The sequence below is a fragment of the Artemia sp. Qi Xiang Cuo genome, chromosome 15 (genome assembly GCF_049724085.1).
Source record: "Artemia sp. Qi Xiang Cuo chromosome 15, ASM4972408v1, whole genome shotgun sequence".
Lineage (NCBI taxonomy): Eukaryota > Metazoa > Arthropoda > Branchiopoda > Anostraca > Artemiidae > Artemia > Artemia sp. Qi Xiang Cuo.
The window spans coordinates 37216092-37242845 of NC_142808.1; the positions used below are offsets into that span (position 1 = coordinate 37216092).

At 34.7% G+C, this 26754-nt stretch overlaps 1 protein-coding gene across 1 annotated transcript in view; it reads left to right on the forward strand.

Moving 5' to 3' along the window:
* The window catches only part of LOC148943626 (furin-like protease 1, isoforms 1/1-X/2), a 138728-nt gene extending 127120 nt beyond the window's left edge, over positions 1-11608 (forward strand). Inside the window, exons 16-18 of the mRNA XM_089101509.1 lie at positions 5873-5993; positions 8046-8162; positions 11353-11608. Coding sequence (XP_088957635.1) covers positions 5873-5993; positions 8046-8162; positions 11353-11608 — 494 coding nt within the window. The remainder of the gene's footprint in view (positions 1-5872; positions 5994-8045; positions 8163-11352) is intronic.
* The last annotated feature ends 15146 nt before the right edge of the window (positions 11609-26754 follow it).

A 26754-nucleotide genomic window follows, 5' to 3' on the forward strand; every position in this document is an offset into this window, starting at 1 on the left:
ACTTTTGTGGTTTCACGAAAGTAGCTGCCAATTGTAAAAGTAAGTAATTGTGAATTATATAGTTTATGTTAGTCTGTTCAGTTTATATATATATATATATATATATATATATATATATATATATATATATATATATATATATATATATATATATATATATATATATATATATATATATATATATATATATATATATATATATATATATATATATATATATATATATAAATATTAGTTTCTAGTTGTTTTGTTTCTACGCTTAAGACGCCTTGTTCAATACGGACGAAATATTCGTTTGATTTTTATTGTTTCTCTTCGTTTTCATTTACAGGCCATAGACCCGTTTTTAGTCTTTATATTCATTTTTTTTTTCATTGCTCACCAGTTCGGCTTAAAATCTTTTATAATCTACTGGAAATGGTTATCAGTTACTTCTCACCATTGTTTATTTATTGTTTTTATAAACTATAAGATCGAGTACATAAAAATTCAATCCGTCGAGATCATAGGTCGTGATAATTCCTTGCCCAAGAAAAACTATGAAACGCCACATGCACTACATTATGTTTTAAAATTTTCAATGGATGCATTTAGTCAAGATTAGGAGAATCCAATTTTGAAATATTTCCTTTTTTTTGTTTTTTTTTACTTTAGAAGACTAAAACCCCCTTTTAGTGGTTGTCATGTTGACAAAAAAACAGATTTTGAAATGTTGATATTTTCAAAGAGAAGAAAAAACGTAAGAAATTAAGAAAAAAGAAAATAATTACTTTATGTTCCGCAACGATCGTTTTTATATTGCCAAATCAAGAAAAGGCTTTAAACAAATTAATGTTGTTTCATTAATGAAAAGGCTTTAAACAGTGGCCAAATATGGCTCTGAAGCATGGACGCTCCAAAAAGCGGATGAAGATTTGCTAGATATTTTCCAGAGGAATTACTTAAGGATTTTTCTGGGTACCCGGCTGACTGACCGTATTTCAAACACTAGGCTATGCGAAAAATGTGGTTCAATACCGCTCTCTAGGGCTATAATGAAAGAAAGGTTGAGGTGGCTAGGGCACGTTGTGAGGATGAAGGATGACAGATTGCCAAAGATTGTTCTTTTCGGCCAACCATCTAGGGCTGAACGGAAAGCAGGTCGTCCCCGTCTGGGGTGGGAGGACGTCATAAAGAGAGATTTAAAGGAGATTGGAACTTCGTGGGCCGGTGTAAAACGGGAGGCTTCGAAATGATTGGGGTGGAGGAGGAGCGTGCGTGGCTGTGTTGGCCTCAGGCGGCTTGGTGCTGCGGTGAGTTGTTAGTAGTAGTAGTAGTAGTGGTCATTTGGTGGCTGTAAAAAAGAAGGACATCGAATCTTCTATTTATGAAATTAAATGGAAATATTGATCGTTGAAAAATATCCCCTCCCCTGAAATAATTTCTTTTTTTACTTAGTGATGTTTGATTTGCATCTGGGGGTGCTCACTCAAACTTTCCATGAATGGGGTATGGCTTCAATATGTTTATACATGTGAAAGTGAGGATTCAAGAAGAGCCTTTAGGTTGGAAAAATGTAAGGTTTATATCTGAATTGGCCATGAAAAATGTCTCTTCCAAGGGAGAGGAGCAAATACTTAGTGTATAAATGAAAGGCAGGTACTCTTCATAACAAAAAGGCAAATATGCTTTGAAATATTTGTAGTCAGTGAGGTTCAAGCCTACGACCTCCTTTGAAATGATTAGGTGACATAACTGCAAGATAGTAGTTGATCGTACTTAAAACGCAACAGCCAGCTAACCAGGGGCGTAATTTGCTATACGGCAGAGGGAACAAGTGATCCCCACACCCCAGTCCCCCTTTAGCTGAAATCTAGTGACTTGAAAACTCTTGTAAAAACTAAGATAGGCCTACATCAAGCACCCACAGAAACCGATCAGTTTTCTTTAGTATACCGTTGTCTTTATGGTACTATGTGGCTCATTTTTTGTTTTTAACTTGGGAGTTTACACTAGACTTGGGAAAATCGGCTCCTACTCTGCCCCCCCTCCCCACACCGGATTTTGACGAAATTACGCCCCTATACCTAACCAATGAATTAAATAAACACCTGGAATGTCAGGTGGTTATTCATGAAAGTAATATCTCTGGTTGACCAGCTTAAGTAAGATGACGCCATGGGATAGAGTAATTCATCAAGAATGAATGTGTAAAAGATCTAAGGCCAAACTGGCCTACCTTGACAAAACAATAAGTAGTAACTCTTGAAAACAGAATCTCTGTGACTGGTAGGAATAGAAAGAAGAAGAACAGCCAAACGAATAAATAAAACCAGTTACTATTTTGATCTTATTTCCTTTCCTTTGCTGAAATTGAGGACTCGTTCTTGTGATACGTATTATTCTTCTCTTCTTCTTTCAAAATAGTGTTCTCTTTTATTCCTCTTAGTCTTCATCTTTGTTTTTTTCCTACTGGTCATAGACCCGTTGTTTTCAGGATTTGCTTGGTAGTGTTTTGCCAAGAAAAATGTGGATAAAACCAATGTCGTCATTAGCGTTATGTTGAATAGACATTTATATGGGTCTTGAACTCATAATTTTATGAACTCATATGTGGGAATAGACTGAGTCCATTTTGTTAATCTATCAAACTTTTTATAACGCCATTTCAGTCTCATATCATGCCATCTTTGTTTCTAATGTTAAAGTTTAACTGTATTTAAATTGCTTGCGTTTTAAATGGTTTTACCCCTTTTAATTCAAAACGCTCTTTCATTTTTATTTTATTTCTAAAAAATAAAAATGAAAGTTTTCTTTGTAATTAACCCGTTAACTTGTTTATTGTACGCTACTAAATTGGGAATGTATTTCTCAGTTTTTTTTCTTCATTGATTTTAGTTCTTTTGACTGATTTTTATTGTTTTTCATTTATCAAGAATTAGTATTTATATTTACATTTTATGTGTTTTCTGAAAATAAGTACATATTCGTGAATGTTTGCCAGTGAGAGTAATTAAGTATCCCTACTGAATAGATGCGTGAGTGAACTCATTGTGACATCGGTAATCTTCGATAAGCTACTTAAAGGCTGGAATATCTAACAGTTCGTGGTAACGAACTGTAAGTAAGGAGCAATGTGGCTCAATAACAACCGAAACTCTAAGAAACAGAGTCTTGATAACAGTAGATACATCAAAAGAATCGAATTTTGATGCTTATTCAAAATATTTTAAATTTAACCAAATTCAATGGCGACCATCAAAAGTTACGAGCCTGAGAAAGTTTGTCAATTTTTCGGAAAAGGAGGGAAACACAGAACATCTCCAAAATATCAAGTGATCTTAATGAAAATTAAACCATCAAATTCAGCATACCAGAGAGTTGTGATGTAGAGTTTTCAAGCTGCTACGTACAAAAAGGTGGAACTTCACATTTTTTGCCAGAAGAAATATCACTGATATGTATTCATTTCTTTTGTTGTTGCTTATTTTTTCCCAGGGGTGATCGTATCGACCCAGTGATCGTAGAAGCTTGGGAGAAGGTTCATTTGATCGGAAATCAAATGTTCTAGTGCCCTTTTTAAGTGACCAAAAATATTGGATGGCAGATAGCCCCCCTCCCACGCTCACTTTTCCCCGAAAGTCACCCGATAAAAATTTTGAGATAACTATTTTTTTTAGCATAATCGAAAAGTCTAATAGCTATATCTTAGAGGGTGACGTAATTCCCCACAGTCCCCGGGGGAAGGGCTGCAAGTTATGAACTTTGCCCATTGCATTGTATAGTATTGGTTATTGGAAGTATATAGTCGTTTTCAGGGGGATTGTTCTGATAGAGGGGGAGAGGTTACGTGGGAGGATCTTTCCATGGAGAAATTGTTGATGAGGGGAGGGAATTTTCTATAGAGGGAGAGCCTCATATACGTAATTTATTACGTATATGAGGGGGTTGCACCTTCCTCAATACCTCGCTCTTTACGCCAAAGTTTCTATCAGAACTTTTAAAAGAGCTTATTATTATAATTAAGCAGAATTTATGGTTCATAAGTCATTCCTGAAGAATTGAGACAAAATTATAACTTTAGCGTAATGAGCGATGTATCGACGAAGGGGTGGCCTCCCTCATATACGTAATAATTTCTGTTCGTTTTAAGTTTTAATGTTGCTCCTTACTTTCAGTTGAAAAAACTAGTTTTTTTTTATTTGATTTATCAAATAACTTCATCTGGATCAGTTGACGGTGGAACAAACTTTATCAAAAGTCATCCCCGGGAAACCATTTTTAGATTCCTCTAACAGAATTTAACAAATGAAAATATAGGAAAAAAAGATGCTTAATATCTTAAAACAAAGCATTGGACAAAAAAAGAAACAAATTTTAAATAATAAAGAAACCTGAATATTGCAACTTCACGTCTGGGAGCTTTTATTAACAGAAAAAATATGAATTACACGAAATTAAACATGGTATATAAAGAAAAAGAAAATAAAATAATAAACAAAACTCACTCTTTAATAACTTTCAATATCACCAAGCAAATAGCCGGAATACGCACAACAGAATGATAAATTAGGTTGTGTCTGGTACAGTTGGAGCTATTGATATATGCTAATATAAAAGAAATAAAAAACTACATGGTAAAGTCGTAGATTTCTAAGTATCAGATCAAACTGACGACCAGTTAAGAGTGCACCTACCATATCATTGAGTGAGATTGGCTTTTTGATCTATTTGAATGTAGAAATGGTTTTATACCATTATCTTAATTTTTTTTTCTCCAAATGCCCAGGCTGATCGCAAATATAAAATTATTGTCGTCAGTGATTTTAGTCACTGTCTATATAGTAAAGGGCATATCGATAAAACGCAATGGAAATTTTGTGTTTTTTTGCTCACTGTTTTTAGTCTCAGTCTTTTTTCTCTCTTTTTTTCGCATTTTCAAGTAACGTAGGCTGTACCGTACCGCTGTAATGATTGATGTAGCAACGAAGACACCAAATCTTTTCAGTAGTCAGACAAACTTTGCCCTTCAAGTTCCTTATATTATATAAATAAACCATTCATTTATTTTTTATTCAGGTTAGACTTGGCATTTGAACAATAGCAACGGTATATCACCAAATGTAAGATATGAGACACAGCCAAAGTGAGTTGGATGTAATATAACAAACTTTGCATGGCAGGTGTATTGGGTTTAAAAAATGATTCTCTTAGCTCGCTCTGCTCTTTATTTGCTAATACTGGAATAAGTCAGGGCTTAAAAAATAAGTGTTTTGATCATGACCTCTATGATAATTAAAAAAGAAAAATATATATAAGAGGTGTAGGGACTGTAGAAAAACCTCTTTAAACCTCGTTTTCTAAAAAATAATCCCTTTTTACGCATACTCATTACCTCTATCGTATTTTGAGAGCGATATAGCCCCCCTCTTCCGCCCAAAAACACATACTTAGAGTTAGCTTTTGTGTAGTTCATCTGTCTTTGCAAGATTTAACCGGTCATAATATGGTCATTCTGCTTAGTTTAATTTAAGAATTGCTTTTACACGGAATTTGCTTTTTGAAGACCTATTTTTGGTTAACAGTGAAAAGAAATTTTGATCGAGTTTGTAGTTTTATCCTCTTTGAAGCTCATCAATCCACTAATTGAAGTTAGAACTGACAGTTGCGATTGGAAACTTTTAGATTAAAGGTTTCAACTACACTTTTTGATTAAAGATTGAGTCATGGGGTTGCAAGGGTCTCAGTCCCTTTCTATTACTGTATTTTAACGATCACTTGGCTTGTTATAGCGAACATTGATTTTTTGTGCACCTTACATATTGAATCTGGAGCTTGTTAAAACTAAGTATTCACTTATACATTTAAACTTCCTATCTTATTTTGACTTTAGGTAATGTTGTTTTCACGGAGAATGAAAATACTCTTGCCTGTATTTCACCCGAATTCTTATTTGGCAACACTTGTGTGCAACAATGCCCTTGTGGAACTTACAAGTGGATACCCAGTCTTGGGTAATATTTTTAATTTTTCGGTCAATCGGTTAAAAAGTCTTTTGTATTTCTTGGCATATCAATGTGTCAAATTTAGGGTAAGGATAACCCGCTTTTCGCCTGCCTCCGATACCAGGCGTAACACGCTTCTTTTGATACTAGACACGCGTACATGTCGTTTAAACAGTCTCTGATGTTCAATTCACACACGTGCTTAGCTAGACATCAATAATTTACCTCCTGTTTTATAAGTAGCCCTTTTTAGTCCAAAATATTGATAGCAGTAAGTTGATTTCTAGCTAAGCGCACGTGTGAACGGGCTTGTGAAGAAAATCTCCTTTTTATTCCCTTTAGGAAACATGGTGGAATTAGTTCAGTTACAATTCTTTAGCTTAGTTGGAATACTGAATTTTTCTTCTCTGAGCCTCCCTGGCCAAAGGCCCGCTTCTTTTGCTATTATTGTTATTATTTTTTTTTTTAGTTTTCTTATGTTTTTTCACTTCGACTTTAGATCTTTAACAAAAAATTTTAAATCCGATGCTCACTTTTGCATCTCGATGGAACTTAATCGTTTTTTAAGACTTAAAATCTTGGGCAGAGGAAGGATTTTTCTCTCCATGAACCCAGACCCCAGAAAAGGACCCCCCTTGATAAATATATCACTTGAATATATTCAAGGACCCCTTGAATATATTGATTTTTTTAAATTTAGTATATGGATAAGTTACTTGAGGTTCGTTTCAAGCTATTAGTAGTACCCATGCAATGATTTTATGATGAGATAAATATTTTGTGTTAGGGAGCTTAAGTTCACATGTCCTAAAAGAACTGTCCTTCCGTGTAAGAAATAAAACCAAGAGTATATTTTCGAATAAGAACCGTTTCTGGGGCCTTCAAGTCTGTGGAGGCATGCGAAAGTGCTAAAATTAAATCTGAAAGAAGGTTGTATCCTACCCTAATATATCTTTAAGGATCTGAGTTTTCAAGGCCTTTAATATCCGTAGTCTGGCACTGCCCTTAATTGCTTGGATATTACAATCTAGGTACTCTCTATTGGTTAAGATGGGTTACACTTAAAGGCCAATTACTTTTGCTTATGGATATTAATTAGTAATAATGTATATTGTAGAATCATCCAAAGTAATGCGACTAAACTAATCTTTGAATAATGAGGCTTTTAAATTTAAAGGTCCCAAACTTACCTTATTTATGTTCCAAGGCTACAAAGAGCCTTGGGACATATTTCTTTGAAAATTTCTCTTCCACAAATTAATATCTTTAACAAATAAAATATGTATTTGTAATTTTTTAACTAATAGGAAATTGCAGGGTAACAATTGCGGGAATTTCGCTTTTTCAAACGGGGGAGGGTCAAGTAGGCATGTATGCAATTTTTTTTTGTAAGAGCTGAATTGAAAAGAGCGACGGGGAGTTGAAGCATCAAAAGTGTGGATGCAAATGATAAGCTAGTCAAAAATATTTTGTTAATGCAAAATTATGTTCTCTAGGCTTCAAAAACAATGTCCTATTCTGGTCACATGAATTATTTAAACCTCGTGTGCAAAAACTTCATGAAGTGTTGCAACACTTGTAGGATAAAAGGTGCGGAGCGACACATATGATTGTGTCATGCCACAGATATTGTAGGTTCTGTTTCACCTCCATCGTCTTCCATCGAATTCTACTACTAAAGACTAAGGATTATCTTTACGAAGCAACGATAAATTTGATAAACTGAAGATCTATTTTTACGGATAACTGTATCCACAAAGTTTTGTTGTTTTTTTTCCTGTGTAACCGATCTGGATAGTTTCCAACGGCTGTGGACCTTTCATAAAAAGACCATTTATGGTTATGAAGAAACACCTTAAACAACTGATGAAAAAACGGCACGAAAGCTCATATAAGACCTGCTTGTATCAGTAAGTGTTCTGTTCGGATTGGGGGATCGGGGCTCGAGCGCCTCAATCCCGCTGATCCAAAAACTTTAGCTGCGACTCCTTATCATATTTAGTTTAATATCCAACAGGCCCATCAGATGCTGTTGAGTTAAGCTGTAGTTTTATTTTTTAGGGAGCGCTTCTGTCGGCTGTCCCATCACAGTTGCTTAACCTGTTTTGGTCCATTGGACACAGATTGTGAAAAGTATCACGGTGATTCGATCCTTCATAAATTACAAAGAGGTAAGAGGTTATTGCTTTACAATGGTATTTGAGGGACAGACTAGTGTCTCTAAGCTAAGGAAATTGTATAAACCCCTCGGACGTCGCCATTCACTAGTGGATTTCAAACATTACTAACCCATTTTACATTTTCTTCGAATTTTCCTTAGTTCGTACTAAATTGCAGGTACATTTTGTACCTGAAGGCGAGGTGTCTAAAGAGTATAAAGAATTTCAAATTGAAACTCTATTGTCTTTTAATTGGGCTTTCAGATTCTTGAAAACACTTTAAAAATTTGACCGACTGATTTCTTTCGTGGCCATGCCAGTTTAGGAAAAACTAAATATCCAGGACGTAAAAAAAATGAGCAGCCACTAACGATGGCTAAAATATATGGAATGATGCTAAATAACTGGCAAATTAAAGCAAAAGCGATAGAATAGGCTAGGAATGTGTCCAAAGAGCGTGTTTGTCACATATTCCATGAAAATTTAGGCATAAGAAAATATGTCAGCGTTATATATATATGAATTGCTTGCTGGAGGGAGAAGAGTTTTCGTATTGAAAAACTTGGAAATATTTCTATACAAGTCATAAATATATAGTCATAGGTAGCGCAACAATGTTGCCTAAGTAAAGAGCCATGTGGTAACAAATTTTTTGGGCGTTTTAGACCAGAGCACTTCGTATTGAGGGAGTTGTCGCAGAAACTTTGGAAGAGGTTCATTCGATTGGAAATTTAAAGGACTAGTTTTCTTTTAATAGTCAAAAGTGATTGGAGGGCAAATAACCCCCTCCCGTGCCCACCATATCCCCAAACACATCCAATTAAAAGTTTGATATAGCCATTTTGTTCAACGTATTTGACAGGTCCAGACCTTCTGTCTTTAAGGATGAACTTCCCCCCCCCCCTCCACACAGCGACTTCAATACCAATCTCATGGCGAATGGGTATGACAAATTTATACCATATTCAGTATAGGTCGGCTTGGTCATGAAGTTTGATCTTGGTGTTAGTTCTGAAATTCTCAGAAAAAATAGTTAATTAGAAAAAAATGTTTGGTGTAAAATTCTTTCCGTAACCGCTCCAAATGAGAGTTTGTAATGTTTTGTTTATCTTGTTTCGTTTGTCTTTTGTCTAATATAAGTTAGCAAATTTTTTCTATGAAAACGTGAATCAATTGTATCAACTAAGAGTAGCTCATTTCAAAAATATTTAGAACAATATAACATATAGTATAAACTTTAAGTTTTTGACCCAAAATCATAATCAATCCCCGAGACATTGCATAAGTGATCGGGGTTGGATTTACCAATACATTTTGCAAATTAAAGTTTGGGTTTTCGAAGCTCCGCCTCTCTTTCTTAACAAAATAATGGCTTACAAATTATGCTTACCATAATCTAAAATTAGTAGAGTTGAAAAATCAAAGAAAAAGGTATGAGTGTTTCAATCTCGAATCTAACTATCTCTTCATCTACAAAAATGTAGATGGGTCTACCCGCTTCGTTTTTCATTAAAATGTCGATGGGTCCACCCGCTTCGTTTTCGATTATATTTTACCCATCATGTCTATTTTTTGCAAATATATGCCTCTGCTGTCCAATCCTAATCCAATTCTCTCAAAAAAATTTTTGTTAAAAAATTCATTGAAAAAAAGATGATAAAATTATGTGCCTTTGGTGTCTCCTTTCTCTGGCCAGTGCTTTGATTGCCTTCCCCTATCCAATCTGGCACTGTAACTGACAGGAAAAAATTCCTTCTAGTTTGTGATTACTTATCGTTAATAAATAAAATACTTGAATAAAATACTTCGTTTTGAATTTTGTGTCATTTCACTGTTTCTTATTTTTTTCATCGTATTTTGTTCAATCTAAATCACATAATGCTTTGTTTTGGTTTAAAAACGCCAATTTGCCTCTTCTGGGACTCGCGGTGGCTTCTTGTTTCGGGGTTCAATCGCTTGTTTGTTTCTTCTCTTTAACGATACAGTAAACTTTGTTTTTAATATTTACACATTGTCTTCCCTCGATGCTTCTTGTAAAGTTCCCTTTCAGGTACTTTATGTCAATGACAATCATTATTCTTCACCTAAAGGGGTAGAAGAACCTTTGGAATTATCATGGTTGCAGCATTAGCCTAGTAAAGAGTAGCCTAGTAAAGAGCTACGAACCGCGGTTCGTAGCAGCTTAATTTAAAAACGTGTTTTTTTCAAAAGAAACTATCTAATTGGAAATAATTCCCACGTAAGAAAATTTTGAAAACAATGATTTCAATTCAGATTCAACTGATCGATAACTTATAATTGCAAGAAGAATTGTTTGAGACTCAAAGACATAAATTGTGTGTAATTGTAATAAAAAGTATACCATTGAAATCGCCGTTGTCGAAAACTTTTAACTATAGGTTTACAGCCCCATCTTGAACAAGAAGGAAAATCACAGTTTTGTATCCATTTTTATTTTCTATTCTTTCTATCTTTTTGTTTTCTATCCATTTAATTTTCTTAGAAGAGGATATATCCTCTTTTTATTTTCTTTTTCTAACCAAGAGATGATTGCATCGAGCCAGTGGGGGCAAAAACTGGGAGAGGGCTCATTTCAACGAAAATGAAAATGAATAGATACGTTTTGAAGTTACGCAATAGGTCGTACCTTAACAAAATGCCGTTTTCTACCATTTTGTGCTGTCAAACGTCAATCTTGGCCAAGGTAGGGTCAAAATGTTGGGGAATGCAAAATCCGTGATAGCCGATCAATTTTTCATGGTGCAAAACAAATATATAAAGGTTTCACAGCTTTCCATTGTGAAAACTGAGTAATTCATAATTGCCTGGAAAGAAAACGGAGGAAGATGACCGAAGCCTGCGATAAAAACTGGAGAAACAAGTGAAATAGGTGATGTTTTTTTTCCATAAAACGACACATCATAAAAAAAATTCAAGTTTTTTAAACTACAGTTCCATCAAAACCAAAGTTTAAAAGACTATTTGTTGATACCAGATTACATGGTGATTTAACATGAAGAAAAAAACAGGGAATACATGACAAAAGGGGCATTAAAGAGGCGATCATAAGAACCTTGATATCAGAAAGGGGTAGTTTGCCAATATGACCACGACTGTTCTTTTTTCTTAATTTGGCTAATTTCATGCTTCTTATATTCATTTTGGCGCTCTAAGTGAATTTGACATGCGTATTGTTTTTCAGGTTAAAGCAAAGGATCTGAGACATTTTGTCACCCGACGATTCTCGTACAACAGCGCCAAAGTGATAAAAATTGGTATATAGGTCTTTCAACAGCATTGAGCATTACTGTAACATTAATTGTCATTTTATTCGTTTATCTTCTGAAATTTAAGCCTAATGATAGTGCATATCGTCAGTACAATGGATTAAATGTTCTTTATACTACGTTGAATGTCCAAAATGAATATGAGAAAATATACACTGATAGTAATGATGATAACTAATCTGTTTAGTTTGTGTGTTTTTCTTATATTTAGTTTAACATTTTTATGGCACGGAAAATAAAGTAGATCGTAACTTCCTTATTTTCTTCTAATAAAGGTTAGGATAAGGGGTCTGCGGAACCCGTGGCGCATCCTTGTGGGTTTCGAAATAGGAAATAGTTCCTAAATATTTTGGCTAATTCGTTTATCAGTTATATGGAAAGTATGGAACAGGTACATAAAGATGGGAAAGGTACCTTAGAGCCCATGCCTTCTGCCCCCCTTTTTGTCCAATCTCCGGGGACCTTTTCTGGCTTCCAGATACTAGCAAAGAGTATAAGTCACGAATCCATACAAGAAACTCTGGGCAGTAAGATCTACCATTCCCTACTTTGGTGTTAAAGTCACTGGAAAACCAAATGACATCATACCTGGGAATATCTTTTGTCACTGCTTGAAGGGCGTTGCAGAACCTCTTAGGAGCATGTCAGCACTTTTATCATGCAATATCAGGTTCATAGGCAGCGAAATCGTGATGCCTAAGTAAACAACGATGTTGGCACAATGTATTATTTATTTTTTTTTCTCCTTCTTCCAGACCAGGGTATTTTGTATCGAGGGAATTGTGGAAACTTCGAGAAGGGCTCAGTCGATTTAATATCGGAATGACCTGTGACCATATTAATGCTCGAAAGTGATTGGAAGGCAACTAATACCCCTTCCACGCTCACCATTTCCCCAAACACATCCAATCAAAATTATGAGATAGCCATTTTGTTTAGCGTAGTTGATTTCCAGATAGAAATTATGTTTTTGAAGAGGACACTTTTGAGGAGGGCCGTCAGGGCAAGGGACGTAAGCTATGCCCATGGGGCATATAAGATTTTTATAGAAAGCTTTGTCGTACAAACTTAAAAAAAGTCTCATTCGATTGAAAATTCAAAGGGCTAGTGCCCTTTTTAATAGTCGAAAGTGATTGGAGAGCAACTAACCCCCGTCTCACGCCCACCTTTTCCCCAAACACATCCAATAAAAATTTTAAGATAGTCATTTTGTTCAACGTAGTTGAACAAAATGGAACAAAATTAGGTCTTTGAGGATGAAAGTGTTGTCGGTATTTGAAAGTGTCTTTGAAAGTTAGTCGTAGAAACTTAAAAAAGGGCTCATTTGATTTGAAATTGAAATGGCTAGTATCCTTTTTAACAGTCGAAAGTGATTGGAGGGCAAATAAAACCCCTTCCACGCCCATCAATTATCCAAACACATCCAATCAAAATTTTGAGATACCCATTTTGTTCAACGTAGTTGAAAGGTCCGGAAATCATATCTTTGAGCTGGATACTCCCCCCACAGTCTTCAGGGCAAGGCTTGTAAGTTATGCCCTGGGAACATAAAAGGTTTTTATTGAAAGCATTGTCATAAAAAGGAAAGGAGATTCATACCATTGGAAATTCAAAGGACTTTTGTCCTTTTTAATAGCTGAAAGTAATTGGAAGGCAACTAACCCCCCTCTTATGTCCGCTATTCCCCCAAATATAGTTGGAAGACATTGGATTAAATTATTTTTTTTCCATATCAGGGAACTTTGTATCGACGGAGTTGTCTTAGCAACTTCGAAAAGGGCTCATTCGATTGGAAATTGGAATGGCTAGTGCCCTTTTTAACAGTCAAAAGTGATTGGAAGGCAACTAACACCCCTTCCACGCCCACCATTTCCCCACACACATCCAATCAAAATTTTGAGATAGCCATTTTGTTCAACGTACTTTATTTCCACATAGAAATTATGTTTTTGAGGAGGACACTCCCCCAACAGCCCTCAGGGTAGGGGTTGCAAGCTATGCCCTGGGGGCATATAAGGTTTTTATAGAAATTTTTGTCGTAGAAACTTCAAAAAGGGCTCATTCGATTGGAAATTCAAAGGGCTAGTGCCCTATTTAATAGTCAAAAGTGATTTGAGGGCAACTAAACCCCCTCTCACCCCCACCTTTTCCCAAACACATCCAATCAAAATTTTTAGATAGTCATTTTATTCAACGTAGTTGAACGAAATGGAACAAAATTAGGTCTTTGAGGATGAAAACCCCCCCAAAGCCCTCAGAGCAAGGATTCTAAGCTATGCTCTGGGGACATATAAGTTTTTTCTAGAAAGCGTTGTCGTAGAAACTTCAAAAAAGGCTGAACCATTCAACTTACCGTTATCATTCCATTCTTTTTCTGGCGGGTCTGCGCCCAATTTTTAATACTAGTGATATGCAGGATTGTATTGGAGATTAGATTATTAGGGAATTAGAACATTGTATTTCCGTCGCTGTAAATTCCTTTTATATATTTGTCGTTCGTATAGGAACCGAGAGGTTATTCGAATGTTTAGTGCCACCAATATATTGACATCAAACAGTTCGTGGTAACAAACTGCAAGTAAGGAGCGACCCGGCTCAATAGTAACCGAAACTCTAGAAAACGAAATTTTGATACTAATAGATACATCAAAAGAATCAAACTTTTATGCTGGTTTCAAATATATAAGTTTAATCTTTCCCATCAAAAGTTACGTACCTGAGAATATTTGCCTTATTTTCGAAATAGGAGGCAAACACCCCTAAAAGGCATAGAACCTTAATGAAAATCAAACTATCATTCAGCGTATCAGAGATCCCTACTGCAGCAGTTTCAAACTCCTATCTGCAAAAATGTGGAGTTTTGTATTGTTTGCCAGAAGAAAGATCACGGATGCGTGTTCATTTATTTATTGATTTTTTTCCAGGGGTGATATTACCCCTTGACAAAAAAATGCCTCCTATACAAGTCTAAACATATCCCCTAGCTAGCGATACTCCCCTACGATGCTTTTTCAGACACACGCCCCCAGCTAGCAAAACTCCCCCATGTTGTTTCTAGACAAAATTTCCAGGTGCTAGAAATCCCCCGCAAAGCTTTTCTATTAAAAGCTACAGAGAACTTTCCCCTATCAAATTATGCTATATATAGGCATGTTAAAGGCCTTTGCTCATCAGTTTCTTTTAAGCAATTGAAGACGCAACAAGTACTTTAACAATGGATAATATCTACAAACAAGTAAGTGCCTTTCACTCTATAGTTACCCCCCCCCCAACCCCCCCCCCCTCGAAAAAAAAAATATATATTTATACTTTACTTTGTTTCAAACATACTCTTTTTTCTACTGTGCAACCCCTCCTCCCACTATTCATTACCATTTAATTCGTTCGAAAAAGAATTATTTTACTCAAAAAGTATCCTTTCTAATCATGCCTTTAAAACTTTAGAACCGTCTCTCTTGGCGATCTAAACAGAGACATTCATCAAATGTGTCAAAATCCTTTCGTGCATGCATTACCTAAATTAACAAAACAAGGCAGAACCCTCTCAAAGGGCGTCTGGCGGACAAGGAAGGGTTCTTGTCAAGCTTGTGGCTTTGAATAATTCTAGACGGTCTGAAAAAGGGACGAATTGTCTGCAAAATTAATGGGCAATAGAGATATTTTACGACGTGGAAATTATGTAAAAGGCGAGGGAATGCTAACAGCCCTTTAGTGTGCACATTTTTAGGTACATCTTTAAATTTATCGCGGGAAAACGAGAGCCATTATTCTTTTTCTAGCTTTAATATTGTCTATTTTTTAATTCTATACCTTTTTTTGATAAATTTTCTTTTATATTGACAGGGGGAGCGTGAAAACTAAGGTATTTAACTTTGATATACAAGGCTAGAAAGTAATGTCTTTAATTTAGGAGAATTGGTAAAATTAGACTTGTGTCTCTTGCACTCTAAACGAAAACATCTATTACTAACAAAGCGGAAGGGTTGCTTTTGCAGTCAATTATACCTTTTGAGGGGAGTGTTCTATTTTCAAATGGCATTGATGAAGGCAAATATTTCCTTTATGAAGAGAAATAATGGTTTAGGTAAATCTCTACGTAAAATAGTGATGCAGAGAGGGGTGAATATTTTTCTAAATGGTAAAAACAACATGTATAACCATCCATTAACAGGTTTACATGCATTCCTAGGCTACATAAAAGTAATTGTCAAGCATTTTTCCTCTGAACGCACAATTTTTTTTTTCAAGAAATTGGCATACTTTAGGTGCTTTTTTTCATGTTGAATTGGTTTAGGTTGAGGGAAAACAAGACATATTTTCTCGGTTATTCTCGGGTTATTAAAGTTGGATTTATTTTTTTTCTACTGCATTGAAACATTTCTAGCTTTATTAGTGTCAATTTTGGGGAGAACATCGCACGTTAGTTATTAGTTGATGTTATACCATTTGGCAGAGGGGTTCTATCCGCACCCTAGACCTTAAACAAGTTTTGTAACAAAACTATGGCTTACAAGTTTTACCTTCTCGGAAAAGAGAGGGGAGGGGTCTAATTAAGTGCTCTTATTTTCAAATTCATGGATTTTATCTGTTCTTTAGATGATTAGAGGCCTTTATAAGTTTGAGAGACACTTATAAAAATGCTAATTTCACTAATTTCTTTTCTTCTGTAGCAGGGAGTCATTATTTTTTACCAAATTTTCTCTTCTTTTCAGAACTTTCCGTCCCTCAGTCCTCCCAACAAGCGAGCAAGAGTGGGCGAGGCAACCCCAGTAAGACCATCAGAAATTAAATATGCTCCATCCGGAAAGGCTCCATCGCTGCCCGCCCAAGCAACATCCGGAAAGGCTCCATCGCTGCCTGCCCAAGTCCCATTCGAAAAGGCTCTTTTGCTGCTCCATCGTTGATCCAGTTGCTCCATCGAACAACTTCCGTGAAAAAATTTGTTATTTTCGACTTGAAAGGATAGTACTATTAGATAAAACTTGTTACTGTTAAGAAAATGCCTGTTATTTCTTGGATAAATTTGATATTCTTAGATAGAAGCTTTTTAGTATTAAGGAAAAAAGTTGTTACTTTGATGAGAAAATTTGTTAGGGTTAAGAGAAACTTGTTTTCTGACAGGAAACTTGTTTTCATAAACGAAAAAAATTTATAATTCTATGAAATTTTTTTAATCTTTGGTGGAATACTTTCTACTTCAAACAGAAAACTTGTTATCATTGCCAAAAATTGTTAAATTTAAGAATTTTTTTTTTATCTTTGATAGAAAATTTTGTGCTCTTAGAAAAATTTGTTACTGTTAAGGAAAAACCTGTTACTTCTAGGATAATTTGATAGTGTTAAGTAAAAGTTTCCAAGTTTTAAGGAAAAATGTTGTTACTTCGATTAGAAAATTTGTTAGTGTTAAGGAAAACTTGCTACTTCTGACAAAAAAGATGTTATCACAAACGAAAAAATTGTTACGTCTAAGAATTTTTTTTATCTTTGCTGGACAAAATGCTAGTTCTAGCAGAAATCGTTTTATCAGTGACGAAAAATTGTTACTTTTAAATAAAAATTTGTTATCTTCGACGGATAAGTTGGAGTTATTAAAAAAACTTGTTATTGTTAAGAAATACTTGTTATTTCTAGGAAAAATGTATTGTTAAGTAAAAGTTTTTAGTATTAAGGAAGAATGTTGTTACTTCGATTAGACAACTTGTTAGTGTTAAGGAAACCTTGCTACTTCTGTCAGAAAAGTTGTTATCACAATCAAAAATTGTTACTTCTAAGAAAAATTTGGTATCTTTGGCAGAAAACTTGCTAGTTCGAACAGAAAACATGTCATCACTGACGAAAAATATTATTTCTAAGAGGAATTTGAGTATTTTAAGTAAAAGTGTGTTAATTTTAAAAAAAACGTTGATACATCGAAGAGAAAATTTTTCAGTGTTAAGGAAAACTTGCTACTTCTGACAGAAAACTTGTTATCATAACGAAAAACTGTTACTTCTAACAAAAATTATGTATGCTTGACAGAAAGCTTGTTACTTTTAGCGGATAAGTTGTCATCATAATAAATAAATTGTTAGTTCTAAGAAAAAACTTGATATTTTTGACAAAAAACCTGCTAGTTCAAGCAGTAAACGTGTTAGCACTGACGAAAAGTGATATTTCTAAGAGAAATTTGAGTGTGTTAAGTAAAAGTATGTTAGTATTAAGGAAAAAACTTGATACTTCGAAGAGGAAATCTGCTAGTGGTAAGTAAATTTTTGGGAGTATTAAGAAAGAATTTTGTTACTATGATGAGAAGATTTGTTACTTTTAAGGAAAACTTGCTACTTCTGACAGAAAAGTTGTTACCCCAATAAAAAAATGTTACTTCTAAGAAAAATTTGGTATCTTTGACAGAAAACTTGCTATCTCTGCCGAAAAATATTATTTCTAAGAAAAATTTGAGATTGTTAAGTAAAAGTATTTTAGTATTAAGGAAAAATGTTGTTACTTCGAAGAGACAATTTGTTAGTGTTAAGGAAAACTTGCTACTTCTGACAGAAAACTTGTTATGATAGCGAAAAAATTATTCCTTCTAAGAACAAATTTGTATGTTTGACAGAAAGTTTGTTACTTCTAACAGATAAGTTGTCATCATAACGAAAAAATGGTACTTCTAAGAAAGTGTCTGTGGGTGTTGTATGTTTCAAATGTTAGAGGACTTTCACATTGATAATGATTTGTGTCATAGGGTAGCAGGACGTGATTATTGCCTATTGTCAAGAAAAATTAAACCCAAGAATGCTTGGTGTTCGAGAAAAAAAAAAATCATATTCTCTAACACTCTTACAAAGCGTCCAGTGAAAAACGAGTGTGTGTTAACGCTATGAAATATTAAAGCCCCAGACTACTACTACTACTACTAACAACTCACCGCAGCACCAAGCCGCCTAAGGCAAACACAGCTATGCACGCTCCCCCTCCACCCCAATCTATTCAAAGCCTCCCTTTTTACACCCGCCCACAAAGTTCCCATTTCATTTAAATCTTTCTTTATGACGTCCTCCCAGCCCAAACGGGGACGACCTGCTTTCCGTTTAGCCTTGGACAGTTGGCTGAAAAGAACAATATTCGGCAATATGTCATCCTTCATCCTCACAAGGTGCCGTAGCCATTTCAACCTTTCTTTCATTATAGCCTTAGAGAGTGGTTTTAAACTACATTTTTCGTGGAGCCTGTTGATTGAAATACGGTCTGTCAGCCGGGTACCCAGAACAATCCTTAAGCAATTTCTCTGGAAAACATCTAGCAAATCTTCATCCGCTTTTCGGAGCGTCCATGCTTCAGAGCCATAGATAAGATAAGATTTATTGCAAAAAGCCTGTGGGCCATAGCAACACATAATACAATCTACAAACCAACGATCAGGAACAAAATACAACTTTACATAGTAAAAATCAAAAAATGAAAAAAGAAAAAGAACAACAAAAGGACAAAAAAAAGAAACACATCAAGATTCGACTTTTAACCAACAAACACTATATAATAAAATTCAAATCATAAATATAGTATCAGGCTATCCCTTCAAACATAATTCCCTATATTTGATTATGATTCCCTATATCACACAACATATATGATATATGATTCCCTATATCACACAACAAGGTGAACATTTTTTACTGATAATAATAACCATAATAAATTTTCAGACTCACTTTCTAGCCTACGAAATAAATTAAATACACCCTTCCTTAGAAGCACTGAAACTCCTCTATAGTATCTGCCATTTCACACTCAAAAACATCAAAGTCTTCACACGACGAAAATTCATCTAGAGAATTCCACGTCTCGACAAGGCAAACAACATCCCAACTTTCACTACTGGCTGATCTACTTAACTCTAATAGATTTTCTAACTTTTCCCTACTATAACCTTGTAAATTCCACACTACAAAACTTAAGCACGATCCACTATGGCCCTGTATTCCCTATTTTGGCAATTTTGACTAGTTCCTAGGCACTACTATATCCTCCCAACTAAGATGTAGCTGATAAAAAACCGGAGCTTTCACTATTTGGCAAGGCCCAAATTATTCGTAATCCTAAATCGTCTTCCTGTCTCGAGCACTTTTTTTTGCGCCTTTATCCTGCTCCAAAGGGCTAATGTTCTTATTATTTCTTTTGCCCTGTCTCACACCCTGCTGAGCTAAATCCACCGCAGGTTCTTGGCTAACAGGGGGATAATAATACCCACAAATAAAAGCAGCCGGGTCCCCATCTTCTACAGTAAATACAGAAGCAGCGCTTCCAAAACTCTGGCAACTAGCAGCCGAATTTGCCGATCCGCTTCTCTCACGCGAAATAATCTGATTAATCTGATTTGCACGAGCGTAAGATGTACCAGGTTCTTTAGAATCAATATGAGGGCTAGCCACCTCAACACTCATACGTTTTTCTTTTTGAACTTCATTCGCTATCACTAGCGTGACTGATTTTGATCTTTCGTTACTTAGCGAACTTGCATTGACCATTACTTCATTACCCGTGCGCATATTACGATTTAAATCGGAACTCTGAAGATCATGAGTTTTTATTGCCTCTACTGCTATAACCTTCCGTTGTTCTCGATAAATTTCTTTCACTTTACCCAATTCACAATCGTATGCAAAAATCTTATCCCCCACGAAAAGTCTCACACCCCTCAGCTTTGGACGTAAATGGCCCTCCGTGCACGAGGCTTCCAAAATTGGTATCAACTTGCTCCGTGCCAATAATTCTGAACAAATGTAATATGGGGCTTCAGTAAAATGAACTTTTTGAAAGTTGCAGCCGAAAAATATAGTGATTTTTTTAATTCCATAGACGCTAATTTAATTACGACCTGTTTGATTTTCTCGTTTGATGGTAAACGAAGAATATCTTTTATATCTGTCTGCATAAACTTGGCGCCTTTCACTATTTCATTTAAGCATCTAAGAATGTCCTCTTTTAGACTAGAACCCCTTATCTTTGGGTCGAAATTGTAGAGTATTACATTACACTTTTTTTGATCCATCTTGATTCTATTCATTATCTTTTTGTTCTTTGAAATTTCCATTTTAAGCTCACGAACTTCTGTATTTTCCGATGTTTTTTCCACTTCACAAAATTTCTTATTTAGAGATTCCAAAATTGACGAAAATTCCATAGATAGTTTTTCTACCTTTTCGCACAAGGGATCCAGCTTTTTAAGCTCTATTGAAATTTCATTTAATTTCTTTAAAATCTGTAGCTGGACTTCCGTTGACTCCGTCATCTTGATGGTAATTACTAGCTACTTAAAATAGAAAGGCGTACCTGTTTCAGAGTCAATTAGTTAATCCACGCTGACTCAAAGCGTGCAATTAGCTAAGCCGCCGTTATAATAAACTTCTCGACAAATTCTGCGGGATATATATTTCACAAGTCAAACTAATTGAATGTTGGATCATGTATTTCACAATTTCAGTCATATATATAATCCGCTTTTTAGATATTCACTGAATGAAAACTAAAACTGAACATATTTGACTACTGTCATCACTGTAGCTTCTAATATTCTAATGTTGGTTTGCAGACTTATCTTCCTAATCTTCCGAACTTTTTTTTAACTGCGAAAGAACACCCTGAGCCTTGGCTATTCTACTTTTAACATCTTCACTGCTCCCACCATCTTTACTAATAATACTACCAAGGTAAGCGAAGCTGCCCACCTGATCAATCTTTTCATTACCGAACATCACCTTTTCATCTTCACTTATTCCTAGCCTTAGTGCCTTAGTCTTCCTAACATTAATTTTCAAACCAATTCTAGCACCCTGAACTCGCAAAACCTCTAAAACTTCATTCATTTTGCTCAAACTTTCATCTAGGATGCTTAAATAATCAGCATAATCCAGGTCCAGGAGAAATTTTCCTCCCCATTTGATTCCGTGGTCTCCCATTGCCTTTCCTGTGCTCCTGAAAACAAAGTCCATCAAAATAACCCATATAAAGGGAGATAGAACATAACCCCGCTTAACTCCAGATTTAATATAAAATCAGCTGCTCACCTCATTTCCTACCTTAACAGCAGCAGTACTATTCTCAAACACAGCACTAACCACTTTATTGTGTTTGTCTGGTATACCATACAAGGATAAAACCTTCACTAAAGCTCTTCTATCAACAGCATCGAACGCTTGCTCATAATCTATGAAACTGAGGACCAACGGTGTTTGAAAACTCAGGTACTTCTCAATTATTAGCCTAAGATTGAAAATTTGGTCGACACATCCTCTACCTTTTCTAAAACCGCACTGTTCTTCTCTTAAAACTTTGTCTACGGCATCTCTAAGTCTAAAAAGTATCATATTCCTAAGTAATTTTCTATCTACAGAGACCAGATTAATGCCTCCATAATTACCACACTCACTCTTATCACCTTTATTATAAAGTGGCTTAATTAAGGTTTTCCTAAAATCGCTAGGTACTTCCCCTTTTTCAAAATCATATTCATAATCATTAGTAACTTATTTCTAACCTCAGAGCCACCAATGGAGTCAACCTTAGAACTCCGGACCAAGTCACAAAAATCAATGACAAAGTATAGATATCGCAGTCAAGCTGTAAAATCATTATCAAAACAAAGAATGCTTGAGAAGTGTTTTAAAAACTCTAATGGGGGGGGGGGGGTTAATAAAAATTATTTGTACTATGTCTTCAGATCTTTCCTAATACGAAAATTCCAATTAATTAATTCAATGGGGAAATTTAGTTAAACTCTTAGTTGACGGTTCGCGAGTGGTATACCTGAGTGGTGGCGGAACTTCGTGTGTGGGGAACTTAAATTAGCGGTTCAAATGGGGAGCTTATATTAACGGCCATACTGAGTCGAAATCAGATTGAAAAGTTTCAGATTCCCTTAAGAGCGAGTGGAGCCACAAGGACTGACTGTCTCGAGAAATGTTAACATAGAGAGAATAAAATAAGAAAGTAATGTATTTATTATTACTCACATAATTGTCACAGAGCTTCGGTTATATCGACACACTTGCACTACAAGACACTAATACAAAATTGTCATATAGGGCAACACAACGAAAAAGTTAATTCACTGATAATAAGTTTCCTCAAAAGTCTATTTTAAATAGATTCACAAGAAATTAATAGTAGTTTCTCCCAGGCTAGACCCTCGTAAGACTGGCGCAAAATTGCTAAGTCCTAACTATCTAGTTTTTCCAATTTCGCCAAAGGTTACATTCAGGCGTTACTAACAAATATATTTTACAGTTGCTATTGGTTCCACTATTTGTTCTATATTACTATTGGATGGGTATACACCAATGGGCTACTTGGGTTTAATTAAAGTTTATGACTTTTAAGATATCACTTTGGAATTTTTCTAACAAAGCAAAGTTCTACATTGTAACTTTAATTACAATTTATAGCTTTTTATAATAATACTTTGGAATTTTTTCGGAACGAACAAAGTTTTACACTGTAACATTTTGCTAGCAGGGTGTCGCTTAATTTCCAGAAGACTTATAATTTACTTCTGTGAAAGTTGGTAAAGGATAATACGATTTTATTACATTGAGATACCTAGTTCTAAACTTAGTTTCCAGAACAATGCAATTAGATTGTACAAAGATATTTTGCATTTCGAGTGACTATTTTTTTGTATAATAAATCTTGCCCTCTTGATAGTTTGGTACTTCGAGCTCTTAAGATTCAAATTACATTGTTCGTTGGCTGTCATATAAGATTTGGTCAAACTGATATTTATTGCCTACATTGGTGACATAAAGGCGGGTTTATTTATTGGATTTTCTGTGGGAAAGATTCTTACGATGTTTGTTACAATGTATGATTACAATGTATAATTAGATACATTTGTTTCACTATGTTAAATTGAAAGCTTGAGTCTTGCTCGATCTTTAGGTTACTTGAATTTTTCAGGTTCACCTTTTGTGTGATTTTATTTTTTACCGAAGTAACTTTAATTTGGAAATTTTGAGGTTTTTCAAAATTGATCCCATTACATTTCATCCTTCCCATTCTTAACGATGTCCTCATCGTTGTTTTAAGCTACTCTCTCTACACTTTCAAATTTTGATTTTTTTTTTAAAAGAATTTATCTTATTACTCATTACTTGAATTAGTTCTGCTTTGGCAAAATTTATATCTTTCTTCCATATCTCCGATTGCTCTATTAGACTATATATATGACAACATTACTTTAAAGTCCATCACCTACTCACTCTATTTGGCGAAAGGGCCAAAGAGTCTCTATTGACTAACACATAAGATTATATGATTACATCATAATTATTATTCCTCCACCTAATATCAAAATTCCTCCACCTGATATGATTATCTTATCGCAGAAAATTGTACATATTTGCCTTTTTTAACACTTGACTATACTTCCACCTGACGCTATATTGGTACGGTTATATTATTATTCCTTCACCTAATATTAAAATTCCTTCACCTGATGTGCTAATACTTCTACATGGTTTTAACTAATTAAGTTCTGTTTTTGTAATTACTTTATTACTTAGCGTGGTACATATTCGCTACTTCTAATGCTAGTTTATACTTCCACCAGACGCTATATTGGTACGATAGGTATTTGACTTCAAAAACATCTAACTACATCTAAAACATCTAACTACAATACACTGATATGTATGAATTAAAATAGTTTGCAAGAAAAAGAGTTTTACACATTAATATCTCTTAACTTTATATCTGATTGCAACACAGGGATAAGGTAGCTTGCACTGGTTTTCATCTGTTTTATGATAAGTTTATCAATATTTATTAAAGTTACAAGTTCGATACATAATACTTTCACACTTACTTCATCATTCTACGTGTCTATGATACTCACATACGTTATCACTCTTACTTTGGGCTTCCATTCAATTAATTACTAGGTTGGTTAATTGTTTATGGTTTGTCTTCTTGGTGTTTCGCTTTTTGGTACTTGTTCCTTGGGATGAGCGTTTACATTGTTCATAATTATGACTTATTGCACAAAATCGTCCTTGCATGGTTTGTCATGTGAAATACGCGGGGTTGATGTCACAGGGATGTTGAAATGTCTATTAGGTACATAACCCTTGGGGAAATGATTAAATGAAATTGGTATCTTGATCGCTGGCTGGGTAGTTCTTCTTGGACACTTTTATCGTTGGAAAATCTAAGACTCATACATTCTGTGTTTTCCCTAAATTGTTCACGTTCAGTCCTTCTTTTAATGTTTACAAGGTGCATAACTCTTGGGGAATTGATCACATGAAACGGGTATCTTTATCACTGGGCTAGGTATCTCTTCTTGGACACTTTTGTTTTTGGGAAAATCTAATACTCGTACAGTCTGTGTTTCCCGTAAATTGTTCACGTTCAGTCCATCTTTTATTTGGACTATGGGCTGGGTTACAACATTTAACGCTAACTATGTCAGGATCAAAACTTGATCTTAGGGCCTTGACTCGACGCATTGTCTTTGATTCCCGGTTAAATGATACACAATCATTGCGGGCGTAATTATGTAGATTAAAAACAATAATAACTGGTAGGTTTTCTTCTCTGAACACTACATTTTGGGAAAAGAATTTTAGCACGTACAGTTTATATTTCCCATTAAATTGATCATGTTTGGTTCTTCTCATGGTGGATGGATTGGTTTTGTGACATCTAATAATGATTGGATAGAGTCAAAACCTAAGCTTTTTATGTTGGTTCAGCATATTGTCTCTGATTTGGGGCTTAAGATATATAATCTTTGAGGGATTGACTCTAGGGTTATTCTTGGTTTGTCGATATTGTTTGGAATCGTGTTACCTGGTACTAGGCTTGGGTGACTTGTATTGTCATCAGGATATTGTCTTCAGGAGTTTCCTTGGTGAGTACTTGTCGGTGGTCTTGGTTATACAAAGATTATACAAAGATATTTAGCACCTTGAGTGACTATTTTTTTGTATAATAAATTTTTGCCCTATTGATAGTTTGGTACTTCGAGCTCTTAAGATTCAAATTACATTGTTCGTTGGCTGTCATATAAGATTTGGTCAAACTGATATTTATTGCATACATTGGAGACATAAAGGCGGATTTATTTATTGGATTTTCTGTGGGAAAGATTTTTACGATGTTTGTTACAATGTATAATTACAATGTATAACTAGATACATTTGTTTCACTATGTTAAATTGAAAGCTTGAGTCGTGCTCGATCTGTAGGTTACTTGAATTTTTCAGGTTCATATTTTGGGTGATTTTATTCTTTACTTGGGTTACTTTAATTGGAAGATTTTGGGGCTTTTGAAAATTGATCCCATTACATATCTTCCTTCCCATTCTTAACGATGTCCTCATCGTTGTGTTATGCTACTCTCTCTCCACTTTCAAATTTTGATTTTTCTTTAAAATAATTTATTTTAGTACTCATTATTTGAATTAGTTCTGCTTTGGTAAAATTTATATCTTCTTCTTTTTTTTTCATATCTCCGATTGCTCTATTAGACTAGATATATAACAACATTACTTTAAAGTCCATCACCTACTCACTCTATTTGGCGAAAGGGCCAAAGAGTTTCTATTGACTAACACATTAGATTATATGATTACATGATGATTATTATTCCTCCACCTAATATCAAAATTCCTCCACCTGATACGATTATCTTATCACTGAAAATGGTACATATTTGCCTTTTCTAACACTTGACTATACTTCCACCTGACGCTATATTGGTACGGTTATATTATTATTCCTTCACCTAATATTAAAATTCCTTCACCTGATGTGCTAATACTTCTACTTGGTTTTAACTAGTTAAGTTCTGTTTTTGTAATTAATTTATTATTAAACGTTGTACATATTCGCTATTTCTAATGCTAGTTTATACTACCACCTGACGTTATATTTGGTACAATAGGTATTTGACATAAAAAAAACGTTTAACTACATCTAAAATATCTAACTACAATATACTGATACGTATGAATTAAAACGGTTTGCAAAAAAAAAGTTCTACACATTAACATTTTTAACTTAATATTTGATTGTAACACTGGGATAAGGTAGCTTGTTCCAGAAAAAAGTTTTACACATTAACATTTTTTAACTTAATATTTGATTGCAACACTGGGATAAGGTAGCTTGCACTGGTTTTCATCTGTTTTATGATAAGTTTAACAATATTCATTAAAGTTACAAGTTAGATACATAAGACTTCACACTTACTTCATCATTCTACGTGTCTATAATACTCACATACGTTATCACTCTTACTTTGGGCTTCTATTCAATTAATTACTAGGTTGGTTAATTGTTTAT